Below are 24,522 nucleotides of genomic sequence, written 5' to 3' on the forward strand. Positions count from 1 at the left end.
AATTATCTGTGGGGTTATATGTCCCCATGATCAGCTGAGTCCTGTGAGTTAATATCTGTAATCACATTTCCTGAGGTATTCAGTTGTCAGTATGTGAGAAAGGGAATGGGGAAGGAAAAAGCATCATGATGGAAACCTTGTCCAAGATTTCAGGATGGCTGTGTTTTGTAAAATTTGGTCTGTTCTAAGTTTGTCTCAGTCCCCTGATCCCAATCTAATAAAACATGCCTTTGAGGAAAAGGATACAAGAACAACAGGAAGTATTTAGATGCACTTTATTCAACAGTCAGGCCCACTAGGCATTGTAGTAACCACAGGGTATTTTAGAATCTTGGTTATCAACAAGGCCCAGATTTTTCAACCAAGATAGAGGTTTGTCGTTTCCTGTAGAAGAGATTTAAAAAATCAGCTTAAATTTTGCTGACAAAAAAAAAAATTGACCATAGGAGAAAAACAATGGAAAAACATCAGGTTTATTTAAAGTAGAAAGGTTTCAGATTTATTCCCATTTCCCTGTCTTTCATTCATTTATTCATTCACTTACTCATTAATTCATCAAATATTGACAGACACTATTCCTTACATACATTACAGATACAACAGAAAGGAAAAATGTCTGTCTTTAGAGTTTAAAGATTTACTAAAGGTGGCTTACAGTAAACCTCCAAAATCAATCTCTAATTCATCATTGCGTCTTTTGCTCCTAATATCATTTTCCTAGCCACAAGGTTTCCATCTTAGCTGGTGCCTGGGCTACTTACTACAGAATGTGCTAATTGGCTGATCTTCTGTCTTAGAACTCTGGGGTTTAATATCTGTGAGATCTCACAAAAGGAAATAATATCTATATCCTATCTGATACCTGCTAGCTCTGAGCATCCTCCCATCCAGATAAAAAACTTCTGTGTTCCCCAACACACCACTTTTCCCAAATCAGTTTTCCTTTTGGTCAGCTAAATATTCCTAAATCCTATAATTTTGCCTCATGAGATTGTTTTTCAGAGCTCTCTCTCTCTCTTTTAACCATCCTTTCCTTGAATATACTGGTTTATAAAAATTCTTCTTTTTCTGTTACTTGAGGACATCTGACTTCCATATATCCATGTATGGATTTATCTGGAGCTTGATGATTCTTCATTTTAAGAGTTTTTAATGTTTTGTTGTTCCATAAATATTATCCATGCACAATATTTATGTCTGAGTTGTGTAGCAAACATAGCACAAACATCTAAACACAGCACACAAAATGACCTCCCTTTTACAGCTATGATATCTTTTTTTTTTAAATACTATATTCATTTATTCATGAGAGACATAGAGGGAGAGAGAGAAGCAGAGACACAGGCAGAGGGAGAAGCAGGCTTCATGCTGGGAGCCTGATGTGGGACTCCATCCCCAGTCTCCAAGATCATGCCCTGGTCTGAAGGTGGCGCTAAACCGCTGAGCAACCTGGGTTGCCCTATAGCTATGATATTTAGTATAGAAGACACCATCTCTGTTTAGCTGTTTAAATTCAAATCAGTTAAAGTTATATAATATTAAACATTTAGTTTCTCAGTTGTACTAGCCACATTTTAAGCACTGGTGGCAAGGCTAATAGCTTCCATACTAGACAACACAGATATAGAACGTTTCCATCATTGCAGAAAGTTCTACTAGAAACTGTTGGTCTATAGAACAGAATTGACATAGAGATAGAAAAAAGTCCTTCCTGACTGTATCTGACAAGTACATATTGATCAAGGAGGTACAAATCTTTGTCTACCCATCTCAAAACCTAACAACTAGGATTATAGCTTGGCTCTAGTAACATCTGCAATGTATTTGGGGCTTTTAATGGGCAGTAGAGAGAAAAATATGGTACATTGCAAGTATTTAACATTAGATAAAAACCACATTTTCTCTCTAGACATTTTTTTAAAAATTAATTTAAAAAATTAATTTATTTGAGAGAGACAGAGAGAGAATAGGGGGAGGGGAAGAGGGAGAGAATCTTCAAGCAGACTCCCCACTTAGCATGAACTGGACTTGGGCTCAGTCCCACAACCGATGAGATCATGACCTGAGCCAAAACCAAGAGTCGGACTCTCAACTCACCTACCTACCCAGGCCTGTTTTCTTATCTGAGAAATATAGGAAGAGAAGTTGTATTTTCTGGCATTCAAATGTTCTTTCCTGGGACGCCTGGGTGGCTCAGTGGTTGAGCCTCTGCCTTCAGCTCAGGGCATGATCCCAGGATGTGGGATGGAGTCCCACATCAGGCTCCCTGCAGGAAGCCTGATATTCCATCTGCCTATGTCTCTGCCTCTCTCTCTCTCTCTCTCTCTCTGTGTGTCTCTCATGAATAAAATTAAAAAAATGTTCTTCCCGTATTCAAATATTTTTGAAAAAAAAACAGAACAAGTAAGCAGGAAGGTGGGTTTTAAAGGCTGAGGGAATGAAGTATCTCAGCTCTATGTTCATATTTTCCCAACATTTCACTCTAAATATTGGGCCTTTTAGCACTTGGAAATTTTCTCAAACTCCAGGCTGTTATATAGCTTTCTCTTCCCCTTGGACGGAAATACGATGTTTGACCTTTATGTCAACAGCATAGGTCATGAGAAAATTAACATGTGTTTTTGAGTTCCTTTTACAAATCTTCAGTGTGGAAATAAATTCACCACAAAGCAGAACACTTAATATTTTGGTTCTCATATTTATAAATGAAAATGTTACATAAGTATGTTTTTGCTCACCTAATCTATATAATTATTAATTGCATTTTTGAGGGTTTGAGTATATAATAGTCATTACCATCACCAAGCATGATTTTTTTTGAGATTTTATTTTTTAGTAATCTCTACACCCCACATGTGGCTCAAACTCACAACCTCAAGATCAAGAGTCACATGTTCTAGCAACTGAGCCATCCAGGCACTCCTGTGATTTTTTAAACTGAAAGGTATTTTGGCTATATTAGCTTTTTAAAAATCAGTCTATCAACTGATTTGCTGTAAAAGCATGGATTTTTGTTATACAAGTGATTTTTTTTTAAAGTTGAGAGAATCATTCAACCACTTTCCTCCTCGATTCCACTATCTTTTCCTTAACACATTTATCTTGCATCATGTTATTAATACCTTTCTCCCTTTTGTTCAGATTTTTCTTCTTATTGGAGTGCTTCTCTTTCTCTTTCTTTATGGCCTAGACAAAGCCTCCAAACTTTTCCAAATCCTAGCAGGTATAATTAGTTGTTTTTTTTTTTTTTTTTTTTTTTTTTTTTTTTTTTTTTTTTTATGATAGGCACACAGTGAGAGAGAGAGAGAGGCAGAGACACAGGCAGAGGGAGAAGCAGGCTCCATGCACCGGGAGCCTGACGTGGGATTCGATCCTGGGTCTCCAGGATCGCGCCCTGGGCCAAAGGCAGGCGCCAAACCGCTGCGCCACCCAGGGATCCCTAATTAGTTGTTTTTAATCGTATGCTCTCAGAGCATTTTGCTCTTATTTCCACTCACCACACTGTATTATCATTGAGTGTAAGCAAATTCAGACTTGAAACATGTTGGACTTCCTTCTGTATCTCACACTTAGTCTGGTATCTGACTTTAAAGCACAGTTGAAAGAGCAAGGATTTGGACCCAGATCTGTCACTTACTGCTGGTTGATCTTGAGCAAGTTATTTAAGTTCAGTCTCAAATTCTTCATGTGTATAATGGGCTTAGTATTTTCTGCCTCAGGGGTTCATGGATATTCAATGCTTTGCCCGATGCTTAGCACAATAAATATTGTTTTCTATCACAGTACACACACATAAATACATGCATATCTGTGTAGATAATCATACCAGATATATAATGAGAAAAAGAGATTGAGAATTATTTTTGGAAAGACCAGATGTTTTGTTTCTCTCATGCTAAGATTAATGTTATTGGTTTATTGATTGGAACTTAGAGGGATAAAATATACAAAAACTTGAAGACCACTAACTTAAAATATATTTTAAAGTAAATTCAAGTCTGTACTCACTTATTTTCAAGACATAGCAAGCATTCATTAGCATAGGTAATTCCATCACTCCCGCAGATAGGATTATAGATCTTGTTACATCCGTTCACCTTAAGGTTACAGTTAGCCTAAAAATGGAATTAAACAGAATCATTTTCCATCACTTAACATTCTTTGAGTTTATAGCAAAGGCTCTCAAATGATTTTCACTTCCCTGGAGTTGGTCAGCTTGAAGATGGAAGCAAGGCTGTGACAAAGGGAGTGGTACTGAGTGCCTAAGAGGGAGAATCCTAGGTTTGGAATCAGAATGCCTGATTGCACATAATGCCTCTGCTGTTCACAAGTTGTGAAACATTGGCAAATCTGGTGTCTCTGAGCCTCAGTCACTTCATCTGCACAATGGGAAGGATATTATCACTTCCACACCTATTTCACGGTGGTGGTGTGAGGTCTAAATAAGGTGAGTGAGGTCATGTTCAAGTTTACAATGATGGCAGGTGCTGGTTCCTCTCAAGTCAGCCACACCATGAGCATGTCTTCCTTACTCACTGTGATCCCATCACGTGGCCCTTCTCTTAGTCATGTGACAACACCAGGTGCTTTCTGCCCTGGGAACCCTTACACAGCCTATTTCCTGGACATCGGTAAGAATCTGTAGTTATGGAATGGCTGTCAAAGGCCAGGCACTTTCCTAAGTGTTTTCATGTATTACTCTATTTATTTATTTATTTATTTAGATTTATTTATTTATTTATTTATTTATTTATTTATTTATGAGAGACACACACACACAGAGAGAGAGAGAGAGAGAGAGAGGCAGAGACACAGGCAGAGGGAGAAGCAGGCGCCACGCAGTGAGGCCGATGTGGGACTCGATCCCGGGTCTCCAGTATCACATCCCGGGCCACAGGCAGCGCCAAACCGCAGCACCACCGTGGCTGCCCGTATTACTCTATTTACACTTTACAACTATCCTATGAACTATTTATTATACTCTTCTTCCAATGAAGATACTTAAACACAAAGAGATTAAATCACCCAGAGGCCACATAACGGGTAATTCCAGATCTAGGATTCAAACCCAGTTGGTCTAGGTCCTGAAGTGGCTTTTAACCACTTCAGTCTACTACTTCTACTCACCAGTTATATTTTGCTAACATTCACTTGTCCTTCATGGCTCAAAATATATCTCATTCTGTGATCTAACCAGGCTAGGTTCCAGATGGTACCGGAATTTCTTTATAACCCTTAGCATTAGTGTAATAATTTATTTACTCATGCCCTTTTGGTTTGCCATCTGTCTCATCACTAGATATAAATGAATAGAGGGACATTTCCTCCTCTTGTCTTCAAATTCACTGCAATTTACCTTATAAAAGAAAACTTAGATATAGAATATTTTTGTAGAGGAAGAATCAGTTTATTATTTTCTTTTGCTCGTTATAAATTAGAGCTCCACCTTGGGGATTGGGAGAACTTTATTGCCGACATGGTCAAATTGGCTGTAAGGAGGAAGGACTGCTTGGAGTGAAGTTCAGCAGAATACCATCCTTCCACTCCAAATCCTTGTCCTACCAGATAGTCTCAAAATGTTCAAAATGCCTTCCCGGCAAGCATTGCATGACTGTGTGGAAACTGCCTGTGTGTCAGTGCATTTGTTCTTCAGCAAAAGCTCTGGTGCGGGCACTGCTGTTACTTTGCACACTTAGCAGATTCAATCTTGCTAGTACCACACACCTGTCTTGACTTGAGGTAGAACTGAAATGTCACAGCTTCACTGTGTGTTGAGTGGAACAAACAGTTCTAGCCTGAGAGAGAAAAAAGTACAAAATTGTCTTTACCTGTCTCTGCAGCATGTTATTGGCTCTGGTGTTACCTAGAAAACATAAATCAGACATATGAGGTCAAGAACTAAATGAAAGAAGCCAGATCTGCTCTTATTTGCAGTTTTTGGCTTTCATTGAAAACTGTAACTTTTTATTTTCTTTTTTTTTTTAAGATTTTATTTATTTATTCATGAGAGACACAGAGAGAGGCAGAGACATAGGCAGAGGGATAGGCAGGCTCTCTGTAGAAAGCCTGATGCAGGACTCGATCCCCAGTGTGGGGATCACAACCTGAGCCGAAGGCAGACGCTCAACTACTGAGCCACCTAGGCATCCTGACTGTGGCTTTTTCTGCTGGCCTCTTCTCCCCTCCTCCTTCTCCTCTTCCTACTCCCCCTCCCCATCTTCCCCCCCTTCTCTTCCCCTCCTCCTTTTTAAAAGATTTATTTATTTATTTGAGAGAGAGAGAGAGCATGAATAGGGCAAGAGACAGAGGGAGAGGGAGAGAATCCTCAAGCAGACTCCCTGCTGAGCACAGAGCCTGATGCAGGGTGAAATCACGACCTGAGCTGAAATCAAGAGTCAGGCACTCAACCAACTGAGCCACCCAGATGCTCCACTCTACCCCTTCTTATTTCTGTCTTCTCTCAAGGACATCTCACTGGTGTTTAATCATGCCCTACCTGCTGAAGCCTCAAGAAAATGAAGCAGAATTTGATTATGACCAAAGCATCTCAATTGGGCATTTCATGAAAGTTGACATTTGAGTCCTTTATGCTTTTTTCTAAAGCCACCAGTAGCTGTATAATAGTGCTTCTGAATTGGCTTTCTGACATTGAATTGTAATCCAAACTTTGTAACTCTGTGGGAGAGAGGACTGTTTCTGATTCTTTCTTTTGAGGTGAGGTTTTCCTTCTAGTCATTTTTCTCAGTGCAGAGTGGCCAAAAACAAGTTGTATTGGGAAAAGGAGAAAAAGAGAGAAGAGAAAGAAGAAAAGAAAAAGCAAAAAAAAAAAAAAAAAAAAAAGAAGAAGGGAAAAAAGAGGAGAAAAAAAAAGCAAACAGCAAACAGAAATCAAAAAAACAAAAAACAAGGGGGGAGTATCCTCTGATTCTGTATACTGTGAATCCCTCCACTTCCTCTGGAACTTTCCAGTGCTGCTTGGTCAATAATTTGTTTTTCCCCTCTCCGTCTAGCTGGTCTTCTGGGGGAGGGGCCTGTTGTGCTGATTTTCAGGTGTGAGCACTTGGGGGAGCTACTCTGCCCCCTGCCTAGTGCAGGGCTCAGTGGGGGATGTTTTACCCCGTGAGGCCCCTGGAGGAACAACCGCAGTGGCGGGGCCAGCTCTGGAGCCCTGGAGTCAGCGCCCGAAGGAACTCCGGAGCTCTCCGTCTGCAGGGCCTGGAGGCTCCAGGTGGGGCCGCTGATCTGCTCAGCTCGGGGCAGGAGCGTCCTCGCTGTCCTGGGCCCTCCTGGTCTCTGCCTGTCCCGGGGGAGGCCGGATCCTGGGCTGTGTCCTGGCGCCCTGTGCTCCGGTGCCTGCGCTGTTGGATTTGCTCCCGGCCCGCAGCCCCCTCCGCGGAGCCTCTTCCTCCGCCCGAGTCCTTCCGAGCTGCTCCGGGTCCCGCCGTGCGCGCTGCAGCCCTTTAGGGAGCTCGGCCACGGGGTGTGGTGCTCTCCCCGGGGCGCAGGTGTCTGTTACTGTCCCAAGGAGCCCGAGGGCACCCCCGCCCTCCTGGGGTCCTGCTCCAACTCCCTGCGAGCCCCTTTCCATCTGGGAAATTTGGTGCAGCTCCTGCTTCTCCGGGTCGGGGCTCTCCTGTCCTGGTAGCTCTCACCACGCCCTTAGCCCGGCTCTTCTCGGGGGCCCCTCCCCCTTGGAGGCCTTTTGTTTCTTTAATTCTTTTTCCTTCCCGTCTTCCTACCTTGATAGAAGCGCAAACTCTTCTCACTGTAGCATTTCAGCTGTTCTCTCTTTAAATCTCAGGCCGAATTCGTAGATTTTCAGGATGATTTGAAGGTTATCTAGGTAATTTGGTGGGGACAGGTGACTTGGGGACCCTACTCTTCTGCCGTCTTGCCCCGCCTCCGACACATTTCTTTGAAAATAGAAGTGATGCACGGAACTGCTTGAAATGTGTCAGGCACAGAGCAGATATCTTCTGAATGCTCACCACCTTCTCACAACTGGCTACTAGACCTTTGATCTCATAATTAGTGATGTGAGAAGTGTCTGTGTCTTTAATTCAATTTATAGATGGAGATGTGGAGAGTTTATATGAAAATTTGTGAAATAGCACTAGCACTAACCTTATCTTGTGACACAAAACTGCAATTATATGTGTCTTCTCTAATAAGTAATGTTAAAAATGGAGCTCTTTTGACATCTCACCATGAGTCCCCAAAGAGTTCTTTCCCTCTGATTACACTGATTATTAGTCCAATTCACATTTCTTGTATTTACAGATAGATACTTAAAATTGCCATGCTACACTCCCTAGAAAATAACAGGTCTTGCTGACATCATGTAGGGGATGGTACTTTTGGATGAGTTCATTGAAGGGAAGAGGAACTAACCTGATAATATCCAAAGGAAGATATGTTGGTGAGAATAATTTTGATATTGACAATTTCTGAGGTGATCAAGGTAAGGAAGTAGCTCTTTGTAGCTAAATTTTATGAGAAGCAGCAAAGTGCTTCTGGGCTTGAAGAAATCCCTTGGAATAGGTCCCTGACCTTACTTCATTTCATTGGGACCAAAAGATCTGTCCAGGACTAGACTTTAAGTCTAGAATGTAATGAGCTCAGTAATGCAACAAGTCAAAAAAGTTTTGCTCATTATCCACCTGGGTGGCTCAGTGGTTGAGTGGTCATGGGATTGAGTCCCACATTGGGCTCCCTGCATGGAGCCCGCTTCTCCCTCTGTCTCTGCCTCTCTCTCTCTCTCTCTTTTTAAAAGATTTTATTTATTTATTTATGAGAGGGAGAGAGAGAGGCAGAGACATGGCAAAGGGAGAAGCAGCCTCTCTGCAGGAGTCCATTGTGGGACCCCATCCCGAACCCTGGGATCACGCCCTGAGTCAAAGGCAGATGCTCAACTGTTGAGCCACCCAGGCATCCCATCTGCCTCTCTGTGTGTTTCTCATGAATAAATAAAATCTTAAAAAAAAAAGGTTCAAATCAGAAAAATATGCAAAGATACCTACCAGATAAGCTCAACAGGGCCAACGCACTGAGAAGAAAGACGCTTGTTACCTTCATAGCTGAAAGTTCTGCTTCCAGAGCTCAGTTGAAAACTATTGAACTAACCACTTCTCTTCAGAACCCTGAGACTGGAAGAGTTATATAGTCAGGGTGGCCACCCAGGCTCCACCTCCTGCCTTGTCATGGATCTTTGGTGACTGATTGACTCTGTAGCATAGCCTGGCCCCATGTTTCGGGAATGTATCTGCATAAGAAAGTGAAAGAAACAGTGCAGGCCTGGAATATTCAAGGCCAAGATTCTGTCAGAAAAGTTCTGGTGGTTGGTTAGTTGGTTCTCCCCCTAACTTCCTCTCTGACTATGGGGAGCCCCAGTGTTCTCATCTATAAGGTGAACTCAAAGATCCCCTGTATTCTGTAGCTCTGGATATATAAACAGGTGTGGATATCCAAAAATCTTGCTCTATCCTTTCTTCTTTTCCTTCTGCTTTGTCAAGGTAGCTGACATAGAGCCTGGTTAGAGTTAGCCTGACATAGGGCTCAGGTCCCTACAGTATGTATGTGTGCTCGTCAGAAACTTAATAGCTCTGTGTTCTGTAGTTCACTTGTGCTGTGCCTAGACTTTATTCATCTGAGATTTGAAGTAATAATAGCACTTAAAGTGTTTATCTTTCCGTCAATCATACATATTGTGTCTACCTGTGTTATTGGGAGACACTTCTCCATTCTCTCTTATGAGAAGAGAGACTACCTCTGCCTCTTTTCAAGAGTTTGTACAACAAATGGACTGCACTACCTTGCCAAGTGCCTGGTAAATAGGAGATTCTAAGTAAATATTTGCTGAAAACATGAATAAAGTAATACATGCATATGCTTCTTTTCTTGAAGACCCAGATCTATACCTTGTTCATTTCTGTGTCTCTAGTGCCTGCCACAGATAGTCACTTATTGGTTCATTTGGTCTTTTATTTATTCAGCCATCATTATAATTCAGATACCCACTGAGTTCCTCCTATTTACAAGTCCGGACCTGACTGCTAGGGAAATAGATTTTGATTTCTGCATTTATGGGGTTTAGGCTAAGCATTGATAGATAACAGGATGAATGAGTAAAATTGTTTTCTTTTCACCTCACATCATAATTTAAATAGCAGTTTGGTTGATAGTAAGAAGGTCCAAATCGCCACTGTAAGGGCTGTAAGGGAGTTAATATTTGAGAGAATGAATTTTTCTTTGGTTTCATAAGCAGTCTGAGAAGGGAATTGACTGGGATCTCATTGCAGGAACTCTTCAAGTAATGATATCAGCAGTAATAACATTCAGATTTAGATCTGTCTCATGCCAAACCCTGGGCTTCTTACACCAAACCTTGATTTTTAAACATTTTGACTGTGTACCCAAAGCAAAAAATAAATTTTGTGTTATGGCCTAGTGTATGTATACATATGTGTAGACAAAAAAATTGTTAAGAAACAAAATGTAGCTTTATTATATGTGATGTCTCTTGGTACCCTTTATTTTATTCTATCTCATACTTCACTGATCCTGACTTGCATTTTGAAAAGCTCTTAAGTACGGTAATATCCTGTACCCTCATACCCTTGTGTTCTTAATTGCTATAAAAGTAGGTTAAAATTCTGGTTAGAGACTAGTCCTAAAACTGATGGGAAGTGGCTCTTCAGAGGCAGCAGGTTGAAGAGGACCATGAAGAGGCACACCTGTCTCCAATTACAAGTCTGCCATTTCAACTGTGATATGACTTTGGGTAAATCCTCAACTACAAAAATGTGTGTCATGATATATTCATTTGGTGTGAAAAAATAAACATGGAAAAGCAAATAAATATAGTGCAAGGATGTTATCCTCTATTTCCCCTGGAATAATCATTACTAGGTGGTAATAACATGAGCCTTCCACAGATTGGAAATAAATGGATAATATATAAGGCTTTCTATGATCACTGTCTTGACAGAATGAATATTGTTTCCCCAAGGGATGAAAAGGGGTAGACATTGGCTGAAACAACTCTCCTCCTCTGCTGGCCTTGGGTAAATCTCTCCGTCTGTCTTTTCTTCTCTAGGTACATATTTAAATGTGCGTGTCGTCAGGAACTTAGCAAACATACTATGACCTACTCCTTCTGTTTCAAGGACTAATTATTCACCTGAATAAAGAGTGATGACAAAACTTAAAAGAACTGTTCTAATGGGTGCTGATAATACTTGCTGGAATGGGGATGTTGCTTGAGCACCTGTTGACTTTCACATCCTTGCCCAAGGTTTGATTGGTAAAAAAAAATGACAGAAACTAGTGACATGGAGCCTCATATATTTAGCCTGACATGTGAAGACCTCTAATTTAGGTGCATCTTAACTCTTCAGTCTTATTTTTCATTATTCGTGGAACTTCATGACTTTGTGAGTTTTTTTTTTTTTTTTTAAGATTTATTTATTTGACAGAGAGAGAGGCGGGGGAGTGGCAGGGAAAGGAAGAGGGAGAAGCAGACTCCCTGCTGAGTGGGGAACTCAATACAGGGCTTGATCCCAGGACCCTGGGATCATGACCTGAGCCGAAGGCAGCCCTGAGCCGAAGGCAGATGCTTAACCTACTGAGCCATCCAGGCACCCCATGACTTTGGTTTTTTTTTTAGAAAGAGAGAGAGAGAGAGAGAACATGAGCAGGGTGAGGGGAGGGAGAGGGAGAGAGTGAATCATAAGCCTACACCTTGCCCAGTGCAGAGCTGGACTCCTGGCTCCATCTCAGGACCCTGAGATCATGACTGGAGCCGAAATCAACAGTTGGATGCTTAATCAACTGAGCCACTGAGGTGCTCCTATGACTTAATTATAATCCTACTGCTGAAATTTTTCAAAAGCTTCTATGCGAGGCACCATGGTACTTTATTTCCATCATTTTAAATCCTTATAGCATTATTATTCCTATTTTATGAGTAAGGAAATTGAGGTCCAGAGGTTTCAGTTGTTATGTTCCCTGGTTACAGAGGTCAAATACTGATTAAAAAATATAAAAATAGACAAATGCATACAGGTACACATATATGGATAGACATATATGTACGTACATATACAGATACATATTTTATATGTATGTATTTCTGTGTACCTGACTTCAAATCTCTTGTTGTTCATTCTTCCTAATGTACCTTTTCATGCCCTACCACTTCTTACTTTAAAACAGTAATTACAGTCTTTGACCTTAATGACATGTTTAGAGCAGTGACAAACTTCGGAAAGCCTGGGTTCCTAATTTAATATTGCCACTGAAAATCTTTTTTTTTTTTAAGATTTTATTTATTTATTTGGTACTGAGAGAGAGAGAGCTCAAGCACAAACAGGAGGATCAGCAAAGGGAGAGGGAGAAGCAGGCTCTCCCGTGAGCAGAAAGCCTGATGCGAGACTTAACCTGAGATCATGTCCTGAGCCAAAGGCAGATGCTTAACCAACTGAGAGCCACCCAGGTGCCCACCACTGGAAATCTGTCTGAAGTTTATGCAAGATCTCTTTACCCTTCCGGCTTCAGTTTTCTTAGATATATGTGTGATAATTAACTTCTACTGAATAGCTTACATTTTCACTGTCTTAATATCTTTTGATGAAAAAAGATTCTTAATTTTAATTAGTCCAATTTAGCAACCTTTTCCTTTATTGTTAATGCTTTTTGTATCATATTTAAGAAAATGTTTCCGCCCCAAGACTGTTAGGGTATTTTATGTAATCCTAGAAGCTCTATAATGCATTGTAATAAATTTTTGTGGCTGATGTAAGTAGGTTCCAAAATTAGGGGTTTTTAAAAAATGGATTTATGGATAGCCAACTCATTTTCATTTATTGAAACTAGCATTTTCCTTATCACTCTGCAATGCTATTGTCAGAAACCAGTTGACCATATCATTGTGGGTAAGTTTTTGTACCCTATTATTTTTTCTGTCATTGTTCGTATACCTTATGGGATATTTTTCCCCCAGGATTTTTTTTTTTACATTAAAAAAAATTAATCCAATTTGCCAACATATACTATAACACCCAGTGCTCATCCCATCAAGTGCCCTCCTCAGTGCCCATTACCCAATTACCCCATCCCTCCACCCACCTTCCCTTCTGCAACCCTTTGTTTCCCAGAGTTAGGAGTCTCTCATGGTTTGTCTCCCTCTCTAATTTTTCCCACTCAGTTTCCCTCCTTTCCCTTATAATCCCTTTCACTATTTCTTATATTCCACATATGAGTGAAACCATATGATGATTGCCCTTCTCCAGTTGATTTATTTCACTCAGCATAATACCCTCCAGTTCCATCCACATCAAAGCAAATGGTGGGTATTCATCCTTTCTGATGGCTGAGTAATATTCCCTTGTCGATATAGACCACATCTTCTTTATCCATTCATCTGTCGAAGGACATCGTGGCTCTTCCCACAGATTGGCTATTGTGGACATTGCCGCTATGAACATTGGGTGCATGTGTCTCGGCGTTTCACTACATCAGTATCTTTGGGGTAAATCCCCAGTAGAGTAATTGCTGGGTCCTAGGGTAGCTCTATTTTTAACTTCTTGTGGAACCTCCACACTGTTTTCCAGAGTGGCTGTACCAGCTTGCATTCCCACCAATGGTGCAAGGGGGTTCTCCTTCACATCCTCTCCAATATTTGTTGTTTCCTGTCTCGTTAATTTTCACCATTCTCACTGGTGTCAGGTGGTATCTCATTGGGGTTTTGATTTGTATTTCCCTGATGGCAAGTGATGTGGAGCATTTTTTCATGTGCTTGTTGGCCATGTGTATGGCTTCTTTGGAGAAATTTTGTTCCTGTCTTGTGCCCATTTCATGATTGGATTGTTTGTTTCTTGGGTGTTCTCCAGGGGGTTTTTTTTTTTGGTTTTTGTTTTTTTTTTTAGATTTTATTTATTTATTTGAGAGAGAGAGCATGAGGGAGGGAAGAGGGAGAGGGAGAAGCAGGCTCCCAGCTGAGCAGAGAGCCCAAAGTGGGGCTTAATTCCAGGACCCTGGGATCATGACCTGAGCCAACCAGAGGCAGGCAGATGCTTAACTGCCTGAGCCACTCAGGCACCCTGTTTTTTTCCTAGTTTTATTGAGAAATAATTGACATGGCACTATATTAAGTTTAAGGCACATGGCACGGTGGTTTGATTTACATATATTGTGAAAAAATTACCACAGTAGATTCAGTTAGCATCCATTTCCTCATATAGGTACAAGAAAAAGTAAAGAAAGAAGAAAAGAATAAAGAAGTTGTGATGCAAACTCCCAGAATTTATTCTAACCTTTCCCTTATTACTAGCAGTTTATACCTTTTGACCGCCTTTCTCCAGTTCCCCCTACCTGCATTCCCTGCCTGTGGTAACCACAAGTCTGATCTCTTTTTCTGGGAGTTTGTTTTTTGTTTTTCAGGGTTTTGGGTTTTTTTTTGTTTTTTTGTTTTTTTTGGTTTCAAATGTAAGTGATCACATGGTATTTGTCCTGTGTCTGACTGATTTCACTTAACATAATGCCTTCAAGGTTCATTCATATTGTTTCGAACGGTAGTATTTCCTCATTTTCTATGGCTGAGTAATATTCCATGGTGCTTCATCTATTCACCTTCAGTGGACTTAACTTAGGTGGTTTCTGTGTCCTGGCTATTGTAAATAATGCTGCTGTGAACATGAGGTTGCAGATATCTTTTCAAGCTAGTGTTTTCATTGTCTTTGGGTAAATACCCAGAAGTGGAATTGCTGGATCATATGGTAGCTCTATTTTTAATTTTTTGAAGATCCTCCATACTATTTTCCATGGTTGCCACACCAATTTACAATCCCACCAGCAGTGTCCCATGGTTCCCTTTTCTCCACATCCCTGCCAGCATTCGGTATCTCTTGGTTTTTTGTTTTTTTTTTTTTTTTTTTTCTTGATGGCCATTATAATAGGCATGAAGTGATATCACATTGTGGTTTTCATTTGCATTTCCCTAATGATTAGTGATGTTGAACATCTTCTCATGGACATTTGCAGAAATACTATTCACAAAAAAATGTCTGTGCGTTTTTTAACTGGGTTCCCTGTTTTTTTTTGCTAATTGAGTTGCATGAATTCTTTGTATGTTTTGGATGTTAACCCTTTATTAGATACATGGTTTGTAAAGATTTGTAATGTTGTAAATATTCGTGAAAAGGAAATATTGTCTTTTCACTCTGCAGAAGCTTTTTAGTTTGATGTAGTCCCACTTATTTATTTTTTGTTGCTTGTGCCTTAGGTGTCACATCCAAAAACTCATTACCAAAGTCATGTCAAGGAACAGCATACCTATGTTTTGTTCTACGAGTTTCATGGCTTCAATCTTACATTTAAGTCTTTATCTATTTTGAGTTTATTTTTGTGAGTGATCTAAGATCCAGTGGGCCCAGTTTCATTCTTTCACATGTGACTATCCAAGTATTCCAGCACCATTTATTGAAAGACTGCATACCGTACTTTTTACCTCATGGGGTTTTCTATGTGTATAAAATATCTATTTAGCCCTTACAGATGCACTAATTTTGTTTACTGAAATGCACAGTAAATGCAGCCTTCTGTATGATTCTTGTGTTTCCTATTGGATGATGTTTCTTAACTTTGTAGAGGCCTACCCTGTGGCTTTGGAAAATCCACCCTGACCTATCAGACCACTTTGGTCTCATTGAAGTAGGTCTTTAACTAATACCACTACGAATCTAACTAGAGTTGAAATATTCTTCTCTTTCTTGGGCTTGCTTTTTTGGTAGTCAAAGAATGATGAAAATAGTGGAAGTGAGTGCTTGCAGTTTAGGCATCAGTGAGGTACTGAGATTAGAGGCTCCTCATAATTCCAGTAGTATCATCACAAACATCTCATAGTGAGCCTTAGAGAATATAAATACTACTTTATTATCAACACAGCTTTAAGGCAAAATAAATGTCAAGTGGCTGTTTCAACATGCCTTTCCAAGATTTGCAGTTGTTCTCTAGAATAACTATGTTCCTCACAGGACTGGGAAGGAGAACAGTCATCTCTTCCAACTTTAACTCTCATATTTAAATCTCACCTATTAGTGGGCATCTAGTCAAGCTTAAATCCTTCAGGTGATAGATCAGGATCAGCAGTTGCTTATATGGTGCTGAAACCTCTCTTGGAATTTCGATTTATTTATCTAATCTTTGGCTTCAGAGTAATTCTACTTTATTATCTCCATGATCCTCTTCAAAAGTTAGTTAATCACACCTATAGTCCACTATAAATTTTCTTTGTGTGAGATAATCCAGTCCACCAACAACTTCTCATTTGATAGTGCTTCAGGTTTTCCCTCCTCAGCATGTTTCCTTTTGTCTTTGTGGGTTTTTTTTTTTTTTTAAGATTTTATTTATTTATTTATTTATTCACGAGAGACACAGAGAGAGAGAGAGGCAGAGACACAGGCAGAGGGAGAAGCAGGCTCCATGCAGGGAGTCCGACATGGAACTCGATCCCGGAAACTCCAGGATCGCACTCTGGGGCCGAAGGCAGGCGCCAAACCACTGAGCCACCCAGGCATCCCCTGTCTTTGTGGTTTTGAAAGGGAACTACCGGGAAGGTTATTCATTCCAGGATGGTCTGATGACCACAGTGGCCTAAAGTCCGATACCCTCCCCGCCACCTCCTTACCCCCCTCTCACTCAACACACAAAACTCTAACAATGATGTTCAAAATCTCATTAATTATCTTCTGACTCAAAGCTGCACTTTTACATCACACAAACCACAAGTACTTCTTCCCCTGCCTCATATGATGTTCCTGAGTTTCTTTTCTTGCATCTGTCCTTTTGTTGACACTCAACATATCACTTCATCTAGGGTAAGCTAGATGGAGGAGTACATTGACCTCACTGCTTTCAGAGCACATTTTGAAATTTTATAACTGATGTACTTTTTCATTCAACTGATACTTGTATAGATTTAATATGTGTTAGGTTTTGGCAAATGGGATATGCAAATTTTATTTGAAGTAAGTTAGAAAGTGGACAGAAAAAAAAAAAAAGAAAGTGGACAGAATGTGAGGACATGGAGACAAAGAACAATGTCCATTTCAAGAAGTTTTGCTCTGGTGAGAGTGAGAAAGAAGGGTTGTTCCCAAACATGGGTTTAACAGGGGTTTTAAGGTGGGAAGTGACGTACTTCAAATAAAGGTTTATGAAGACAACTGTCAGGCCCATTCTAAATACTTTTTTTTTCCTCCAGGCTCAAAATTCTGAGTTCTTTTAATCATTCACCAAAGTGGCAGGAAAATAGTCATAGACCTTCCTTTTTTTTTTTTTTTAATTCTTATTTACTTATGATAGGCACACAGTGAGAGAGAGAGGCAGAGACACAGGCAGAGGGAGAAGCAGGCTCCATGCACTGGAAGCCCGACGTGGGATTCGATCCCGAATCTTCAGGATCGCGCCCTGGGCCAAAGGCAGGCGCTAAACCGCTGCGCCACCCGAGGATCCCAGTCATAGACCTTCCTTAGAGCTTTCCAGTATTAAGCATCCACTGTTGGGGTAACAAAGGAAGAAAACAGCTTGAGAAAATTATATTTTTTAATATAAGACTGGTAAGAAATAGCAAAAGCAACTGTGGAGCTCAAGAGGGAAATTTCTTCTAGCATTAGGGATCCTAGTAGTGAATTTCCAAATAACAGTTGCTAAAGAAACACATTTCAGTGTCATGTAAAGATGGTCTTCCCTGCTTTGGATGCACTTGTGGATCTAGAAGGAGAATAATGTGACTCTGCTAGGCAGACAGAGTTGCTTCTCTATGTCTGCAGACCCTGCACTTATGCATGCTTCTATTATAGAATGTTAAACTGGGAGTTCTGATTTTTTTCTATTTTATCTCTCTTCTGCTAAACTACTAGAGGTCATGACTTTTTGTTTTTCATCTCCAGAATCAAGCACACTGTTCCATGTAAAGGTACTTGATAGGGATGCCTGGTGGCTCAGCAGTTGAGCACCTGCCTTTGGCTCAGGGCATGATCCCGGGATCAGGGATCAAGTCCCGCATCTGGCTCCCTGCAGGGAGCCTGCTTCTCCCTCTGTCTGTGTCTCTGCCTCTCTCTGTGTGTGTGTCTCTCATGAATAAATAAATAAATCTTTTAAAAAAAATAAAAGTACCTGATCAGCACTAAATTCTACTCCTGAGCCAATATTAAACTATATGTTAACTAACTGGAATTTAAATAAAAACTTGTAACAAAAAAATAAATAAATAAGAGTACTTGATAAAATGGGAAAAACCCATTCACTTTAAGCATTCGAGGGCATAGTAGACTTACTATGTTTACAAACTTACTAAGTTTGCAAAGAAATGGTGGAAGGGATAACATCATATATCAGACAACAAAATACCATAAAGCCATGCTTTAGAACCTTTAGAAAGATTTGCCTTTAGGGTCACTCTTACACAGTCTTTCTTGGTCAATTTTACCCCAAGCAGAAACCAAACCCACATATATTTGGTTGCTTCTTTTCCTTCTTCCTCTTTTCTAACTCCTCCACTCAAGAAAGCAACCAGTTTCTTTCCTTATCTAAAGCAGAGCCAAATGACACGTAGGTTCTTGATACCACATCTGGCAAATTTTTTTAAGGATCTTTTCCCAACAAAGACAAATATTTCCCTAAGATAAATTCTAGTGCCACTTGTTAAATTAATGACTTTTACAACACATTATATAGTGATTGAAAGCACAGTCTTTAGAGAACAAAAGACCTGATTTCAAATCTGCCTGTGTGCTTTGAGCGAAGCTACATGTTTATGACCCTCAGTTTTTAGTCTTTCCTCTAAAATCCCTGGTTCTGATGAGTTTTGGAATTCAAATGTTTTTTTTAATTTTAGAAAAGTCATATGATGCACATGCTATTTACTACAGAGAGCTCCGTGGTGTCTAGGGTAGCACCCTCTGGTCAAACACACTAGTAATTCTGCAGCAAAACAAGTAATATAAAGAAAATTAATAGCCTTGAGTCATCTCTGATAGGCTTTGCTGTGAAATAAGTTACAAAATAAACAAAACAAAATCCTCTGGTCCTCAGAACTCTGTGGGCTTTGGAATGATGAATTAGGGACTGTGGACCTATACCTACTTCATGGGCTTGTCAGGAAGCATAAAGAAGATAATGCATGTGAAGCTCATAGTTCAGACTATGACACTAAAGGCTTATTAATACATGGTTATTATTACTGCTGACCTACTTTAGCTCGTGTTAAACTTAGAATCAACTTCCTGTCCTTTCTTTTTCCTCTTATAGATAAAATCTTTCCATATTGTGTTTTAATTTATAGGAAACTTCCAAACTGCTCTTGAAATATTGTTGTTATTTTTTTTAAAGGGGTAAGCCATCAGTGTTGCAGACCACCTCCGTTAGACCGAGCGCAGTTGTGAACACCTCGCATTCTTTTTTTTTTTTTAAAGACTTTATTTATTCATGAGAGACACAGAGAGAGAGAGAGAGAGAGGCAGAGACATAGGCAGTGAGAGAAGCAGGCTCCATGCAGGGAGCCTGCCATGAGACTTGATCCCTGATCTTCAGGATTACACCCTGGGCCGAAGGCAGGCGTTAAACTGCTGAGCCACCCAGGGATCCCCCACCTCCCATTTTTGCTTACTTGTTGGTGGAGCCCTGAGTCTCACTTTTCAGCAGTTTTGCCTTCTCCAAGACTGGCACCAATTCCTCTCCAGGAATGATTAACTAAAGTTCAAACAGGGGAGAAGGAAGCATTCCAGTTGACAAATATAAATGTTTAGTGAAAGAAAAATGTTTTTATGACATAAAGTCTTTTATAGCCAAAGGTAGAAGCCTGTGTTTGGGCACAAAAGATCAATATATAACTGACCACATTTTTTTTTAAAGATGTATTTATTTATTTATTCATGAGAGACACAGAGACAGAGAGAGAGAGGCAGAGACACAGGCAGAGGGAGAAGCAGGCTCCATGCCAGGAGCCCGACGCGGGACTTGATCCCGGGACTCCAGGATCATGCCCTGGGCCGAAGGCAGACACTCAACTGCTGAGCCACCCAGGTATCCCCCTTTTTAAAAAAAAAAAAAAACATTTTATTTATTTATTCATGAAAGACACCCAGAGAGAGGCAGAGAGAGAGGCAGGCTCCCTGGACTCTGGGATCTCAATCTGAGCCAAAGGCTTCAGGTGCTCAACTACTGACCCACCTAGGTGCTCCTAAATTTTTTTTTCTGAAGCTTCTATTTATTAGAGAGAGAGAGATAATGAGAATAAGCATGAGCAAGTGGGTAAGGGAGAGCATGAGCAACGGCAACAGGAAGAGTGTGAGAATGGGCCAAAGGGAGAAGCAGGCTCCTTGCTCAGCATGGAGCTCAATCCCAGGACCTGGGGATCATGACCTGAGCAGAAACCAAGCGTCAGAGGCTCAACGGACTTAGCCACCCAGGTGCCCCTGGCTGTACTGCTCTTAAACTAATCTCTCACATTTTATTAATGAATTATTTCTTGTCGATTCTAATGATTCATTGTTAGTCTTTCTCCCATCTCTAGATACACAATATATGCCACCAGCTCTCCCTGCTTTCATTCTACACAGGGCATTTCCAATGAGGCCTTGAAATCTTTTAAGACATACTTTATAAAACAAATCTGATTATCTCTCCTGTCAATCCTTCTTTTCCAAACTTTTCTCATTTTCTTGAGAGTATCATCATCATTTCCGATCTAAGGCTTAAAGGCATTTTTGGTGGCTATACTTCTGTGGCTCTAGATCTAACCAGCCGCCAGTTTTCCTAGTTCATCTTTTATCCACATCCTATTTCTATTCCTCTTCCAGCACTCTACCACATGCCCAGATTATTTCCCTGTGTCTTTAAGGTGGGTTCTCCTATGTGTTATAGTGTGCATCTAATGGTCATAAAGAGGCAGAGGACCTGGGTTTATGAGTTGGTTGGAATACTCACCAACAATATATTCTCTGTCCCTTCTCCATACCTCATCAGTTTCCTTTGTCCCCTGATACAGTCACCAAGCTGTGTTGAAACTATTTTCAGTATATTAACTCTGTTATCTTTCTGAAAATAGTGTCTCTTTACTTCCCTAATTCAGACCTTCATTCTTTGAAATAGTTTCCTAATTGCTCTCATTACATCTTGCTTTTTTTAAGCAAACCTTTGGTTTTTGGATAGTCAAAACATTTATAGAAATGTTAAAAAGATAATACAGAGAGTCCATGTATACCCTCATCCAGTTAACATTTTGTATTACCTTGGTACATTTGTCATCACTAAGGAAGCAACACTGACACATTACTATTAACTAAACCTCAGACTTGATTTCACTTTTGGAATCTATATAAAGTGGAGAATCTATAAATTATTTTGAATTCCTCTGTAAGGAAGAATTGTCTCTTCTATATATTTATTTATTCATGTATCCAATAATTTATTTATATCAGTATAGAAGTACAAAATCTCATGGATATTTATTGTTTATTTTGGTGATAATTCAGTACTACAATATTTATTTTCTGGTCAAATTGTTCCAGCTTTTTCCAGCTGAGAGTGCTTTCCGCTCCTGTAGCCATGCTGTTCTTTTGTTTTCTGATCAATCCCTTAGTGTCGGGCACTATAAGATGCTTGTGAGCCATCTCATATTTTCTGCAACTCAGCCCTAGAATCAGACATTTCTCTTGTGCCAGCTTTTTAATTCTCTAATCTGTTCTTCATGTGGAAACAGAATGATCATGTAACTCTCTTCATTAAACATTTCCACTGACCCATTTTTGCAATAAAATGCATCATTGCTCATTTGTAATTTGTCCCTTGCCTAAGAACAAGTTCACCTACATCTTAGCAAGATTTCACTTCTAGGAAGCCATCTTTCACTCATTCCTAACCCCTCAACATGGGTTTAGCAACCTTTCTACACATTTCCTTAATGCTCTGATCACCTGGTAGTAGGCTCTTGATTAAACTACACTGAATGAATAATATTATGATCTTTACAATGGCAACTAACCAGTGTGTCCTTATTTAGAAAATGGAAATGGTGGCTCCTCTCAGATCATTAGTTTATTCACAATGAGATAGGTTTGTGAAAATCTTATGTGAATTTTAATCAACTCACAGATATGCTAGCAAATAGAGGTTAGGAATGAAGTAAGTTTCATTACTTTAAGACAGTGGTTCTTGGAGAATTGACCCTTTTATCATTATGTGATACTCTTCTTTGATTCTTATAACTTTCCTTTGAAGTCAGTTCTTTCTGAAATTAATATAGTAATTTACTTCGATTACTGTTAACATGGCATACTTTTCTCCATCCATTTACTTTTAATCTTTGTATTTATTTATTTTTAAAAGATTTTATTTATTTGACAGAGAGAGAAAGAACACAAGCAGGAGGTAGGGGCAGAGGGAAAGGGAGAAGCAGGCTCCCCGTTGAGCAGGAAGCCTGATGCGGGGCTTGATCCCAGGACCCTGGGATCATGACCTGAGCCAAAGGCAGATGCTTAACCAACTGAGCCACCCAGGCAGCCCTGTGTCTTTGTATTTAAAGAGGGGATTTTTTTTTTGTTCTTATTTTTGTTGTTCTTTTTTTTTTGTAGCAGACATGTAGCTGGGTCATGTTTTTTGATCCACCATGACAATCTCTTATCTTTTTGTATGTATGTATGTATTTATGTATGTATGTATTTTTGAGAGAGAAACAGAGAGAGAGCAAACACGAGTATGGGGAGGGACAGAGAGGTAGGACAAGCCGACTCTAAGCTGAGATGAGCCCAACATGAGGCTCATCATGTGGCTTGATCCCACAACCCAGAGATCATGACCTAAACCAAAATCAAGAGTCAGATGCTTAACCAAATGAGATAACCAGGGCCCTGGCAATCTTATTTTTTAATTGGTACATTTAGACTATTGACATTCAAAGTGATTATTGATATAGTTGGATTAATATCTGCCATGTTCATTGCTGTTTTCTGTTTTTTGGCTGTGTTCTTTGTTCCTTTTCCTGCTTTTGGGGGATTTTAACTGAAATCATTTTATATGATTCTATTTTCTCTCATTTCTTAGTATATCAGTTATACTTTTTAAACTTTTTTTAGTGGTGGTCCTAGAGTTTGCAGTATACATTTAAGACTGAGTCCACTTTCAAATTCACTATACCACTTCATGGGTAGTGTGAGCACCTTATAATAACAGAATAATCCCAACTCTTCCCTCTCATTCCTTGTATCATTGCTGCCATTCATTCCACTTATATATAAGGTACATAAATATATGTATAACATATACATAAGTATACAAAATCAAATGCATGCTTGCTATTATTATTTTGAACTGTTACTTGTTAGCTAATCAAGAATAAAAATAATAAAAGTTTTTACTTTACTTTCACCTATTCCTTCCTTGATACTCTTCCTTACTTTATGTAGATCCAAGCTTCTGACCTATATTATTTTCTTTCTCTCTAAAGTCCTATTTGAAAACACTTTTTACAAGGCAAGTCTACTGGCAACAAAATTTCTCAATTTTTGTTTAAAAAAAGTACTTATTTTTCTTTTATTCATGAAGGATATTTCAAAAGTACAGAATTTTAGGTTGGTAGGATTTTCCTCCCAACACTTTAAATATTTCGCTCCACTCTCTTCTTGCTTGCATGGTTTCTGAGGAAAAGTCAGATGTAATTTTTTTTATAAATTTATTTTTTATTGGTGTTCAATTTGCCAACATACAGAATAACAACCAGTGCTCATCCCGTCAAGTGCCCCCTCACTGCCCATCACCCATTCACCCCCACCCCCCGCCCTCCTCCCCTTCCACCACCCCTAGTTCGTTTCCCAGAGTTAGGAGTCTTTATGTTCTGTCTCCCTTTCTGATATTTCCTACCCATTTCTTCTCCCTTCCCTTCTATTCCCTTTCACTATTATTTATATTCCCCAAATGAATGAGAACATATAATGTTTGTCCTTCAGATGTAATTTTTATCTTTGTTTCTCTATAGGTAATGTGGTATTTTTCCTTTGGCTTCTTTTAGGATTTTTTCTTTATTTTTGATTTTCTTTCTTTCTTGAAAATGTTGTGCATAGGCATCGGGAGTTTTTGGCATTCATCCTGCTTGGGGTCCTCTGAGCTTCCTGGATCCATGGTTTGGTGTCTGAGATCAATTTGGGGACATTCTCATTATTGTTTCAAATATTTCTTCTGTTCCTTTCTCTTTCTTCTCCTTCTGGTTTTCCCATTACATTTATGTTATACCTTTTGTAGTTGTCCCAAAATCCTTGGATATTCTGTGTAATTTTTTTCAGTCTTCGTCTCTTTCTTTTCAGTTTTCAGGACTTGCATTACTATATCCACTAGTTTAGAGTGTTTGTCCTAAGCCATGTGCAGTCTACTCATAAGCCTATCAAAAGCATTCTTCATTTCTGTTATAGTATTGTTGTTTTTTAATCTCTAGCATTTCTTTTTGGTTCTTTCTTAAGATTCCCATCTCCCTGC

The 24,522-nt window shown here is 39.6% G+C and overlaps 1 protein-coding gene across 1 annotated transcript; it reads right to left on the reverse strand.

The window, feature by feature from the left end:
- Positions 1 to 261: 261 nt before the first annotated feature.
- Positions 262 to 9,148, reverse strand: SPINK1 (serine peptidase inhibitor Kazal type 1). Its single transcript, XM_025447751.3, has 4 exons — positions 9,021 to 9,148; positions 5,829 to 5,863; positions 4,009 to 4,115; positions 262 to 384 (listed from the first exon to the last, which is right to left on the reverse strand). Exons 1-4 carry the CDS (start codon positions 9,073 to 9,075, stop codon positions 339 to 341), a joined length of 243 nt encoding a protein of 80 aa, XP_025303536.1. The 5' UTR covers positions 9,076 to 9,148; the 3' UTR covers positions 262 to 338.
- Between the last annotated feature and the right edge of the window lie 15,374 nt (positions 9,149 to 24,522).

Source organism: Canis lupus, chromosome 2 (genome assembly GCF_003254725.2).
Source record: "Canis lupus dingo isolate Sandy chromosome 2, ASM325472v2, whole genome shotgun sequence".
In the NCBI taxonomy this organism is placed as follows: domain Eukaryota; kingdom Metazoa; phylum Chordata; class Mammalia; order Carnivora; family Canidae; genus Canis; species Canis lupus.

Coding starts and splice junctions, on each gene's coding strand:
- SPINK1 (XM_025447751.3), bottom strand. CDS start 9,075: ATGAAGGTAACAAGCGTCTTTCTTCTCAGTGCGTTGGCCCTGTTGAGC. Junction 5,864..9,020: donor GGCCCTGTTGAGCTTATCTG/GTAGGTATCTTT, acceptor TATGTTTTCTAG/GTAACACCAGAGCCAATAAC. Junction 385..4,008: donor TTGCTATGTCTTGAAAATAA/GTGAGTACAGAC, acceptor TCTCTTCTACAG/GAAACGACAAACCTCTATCT.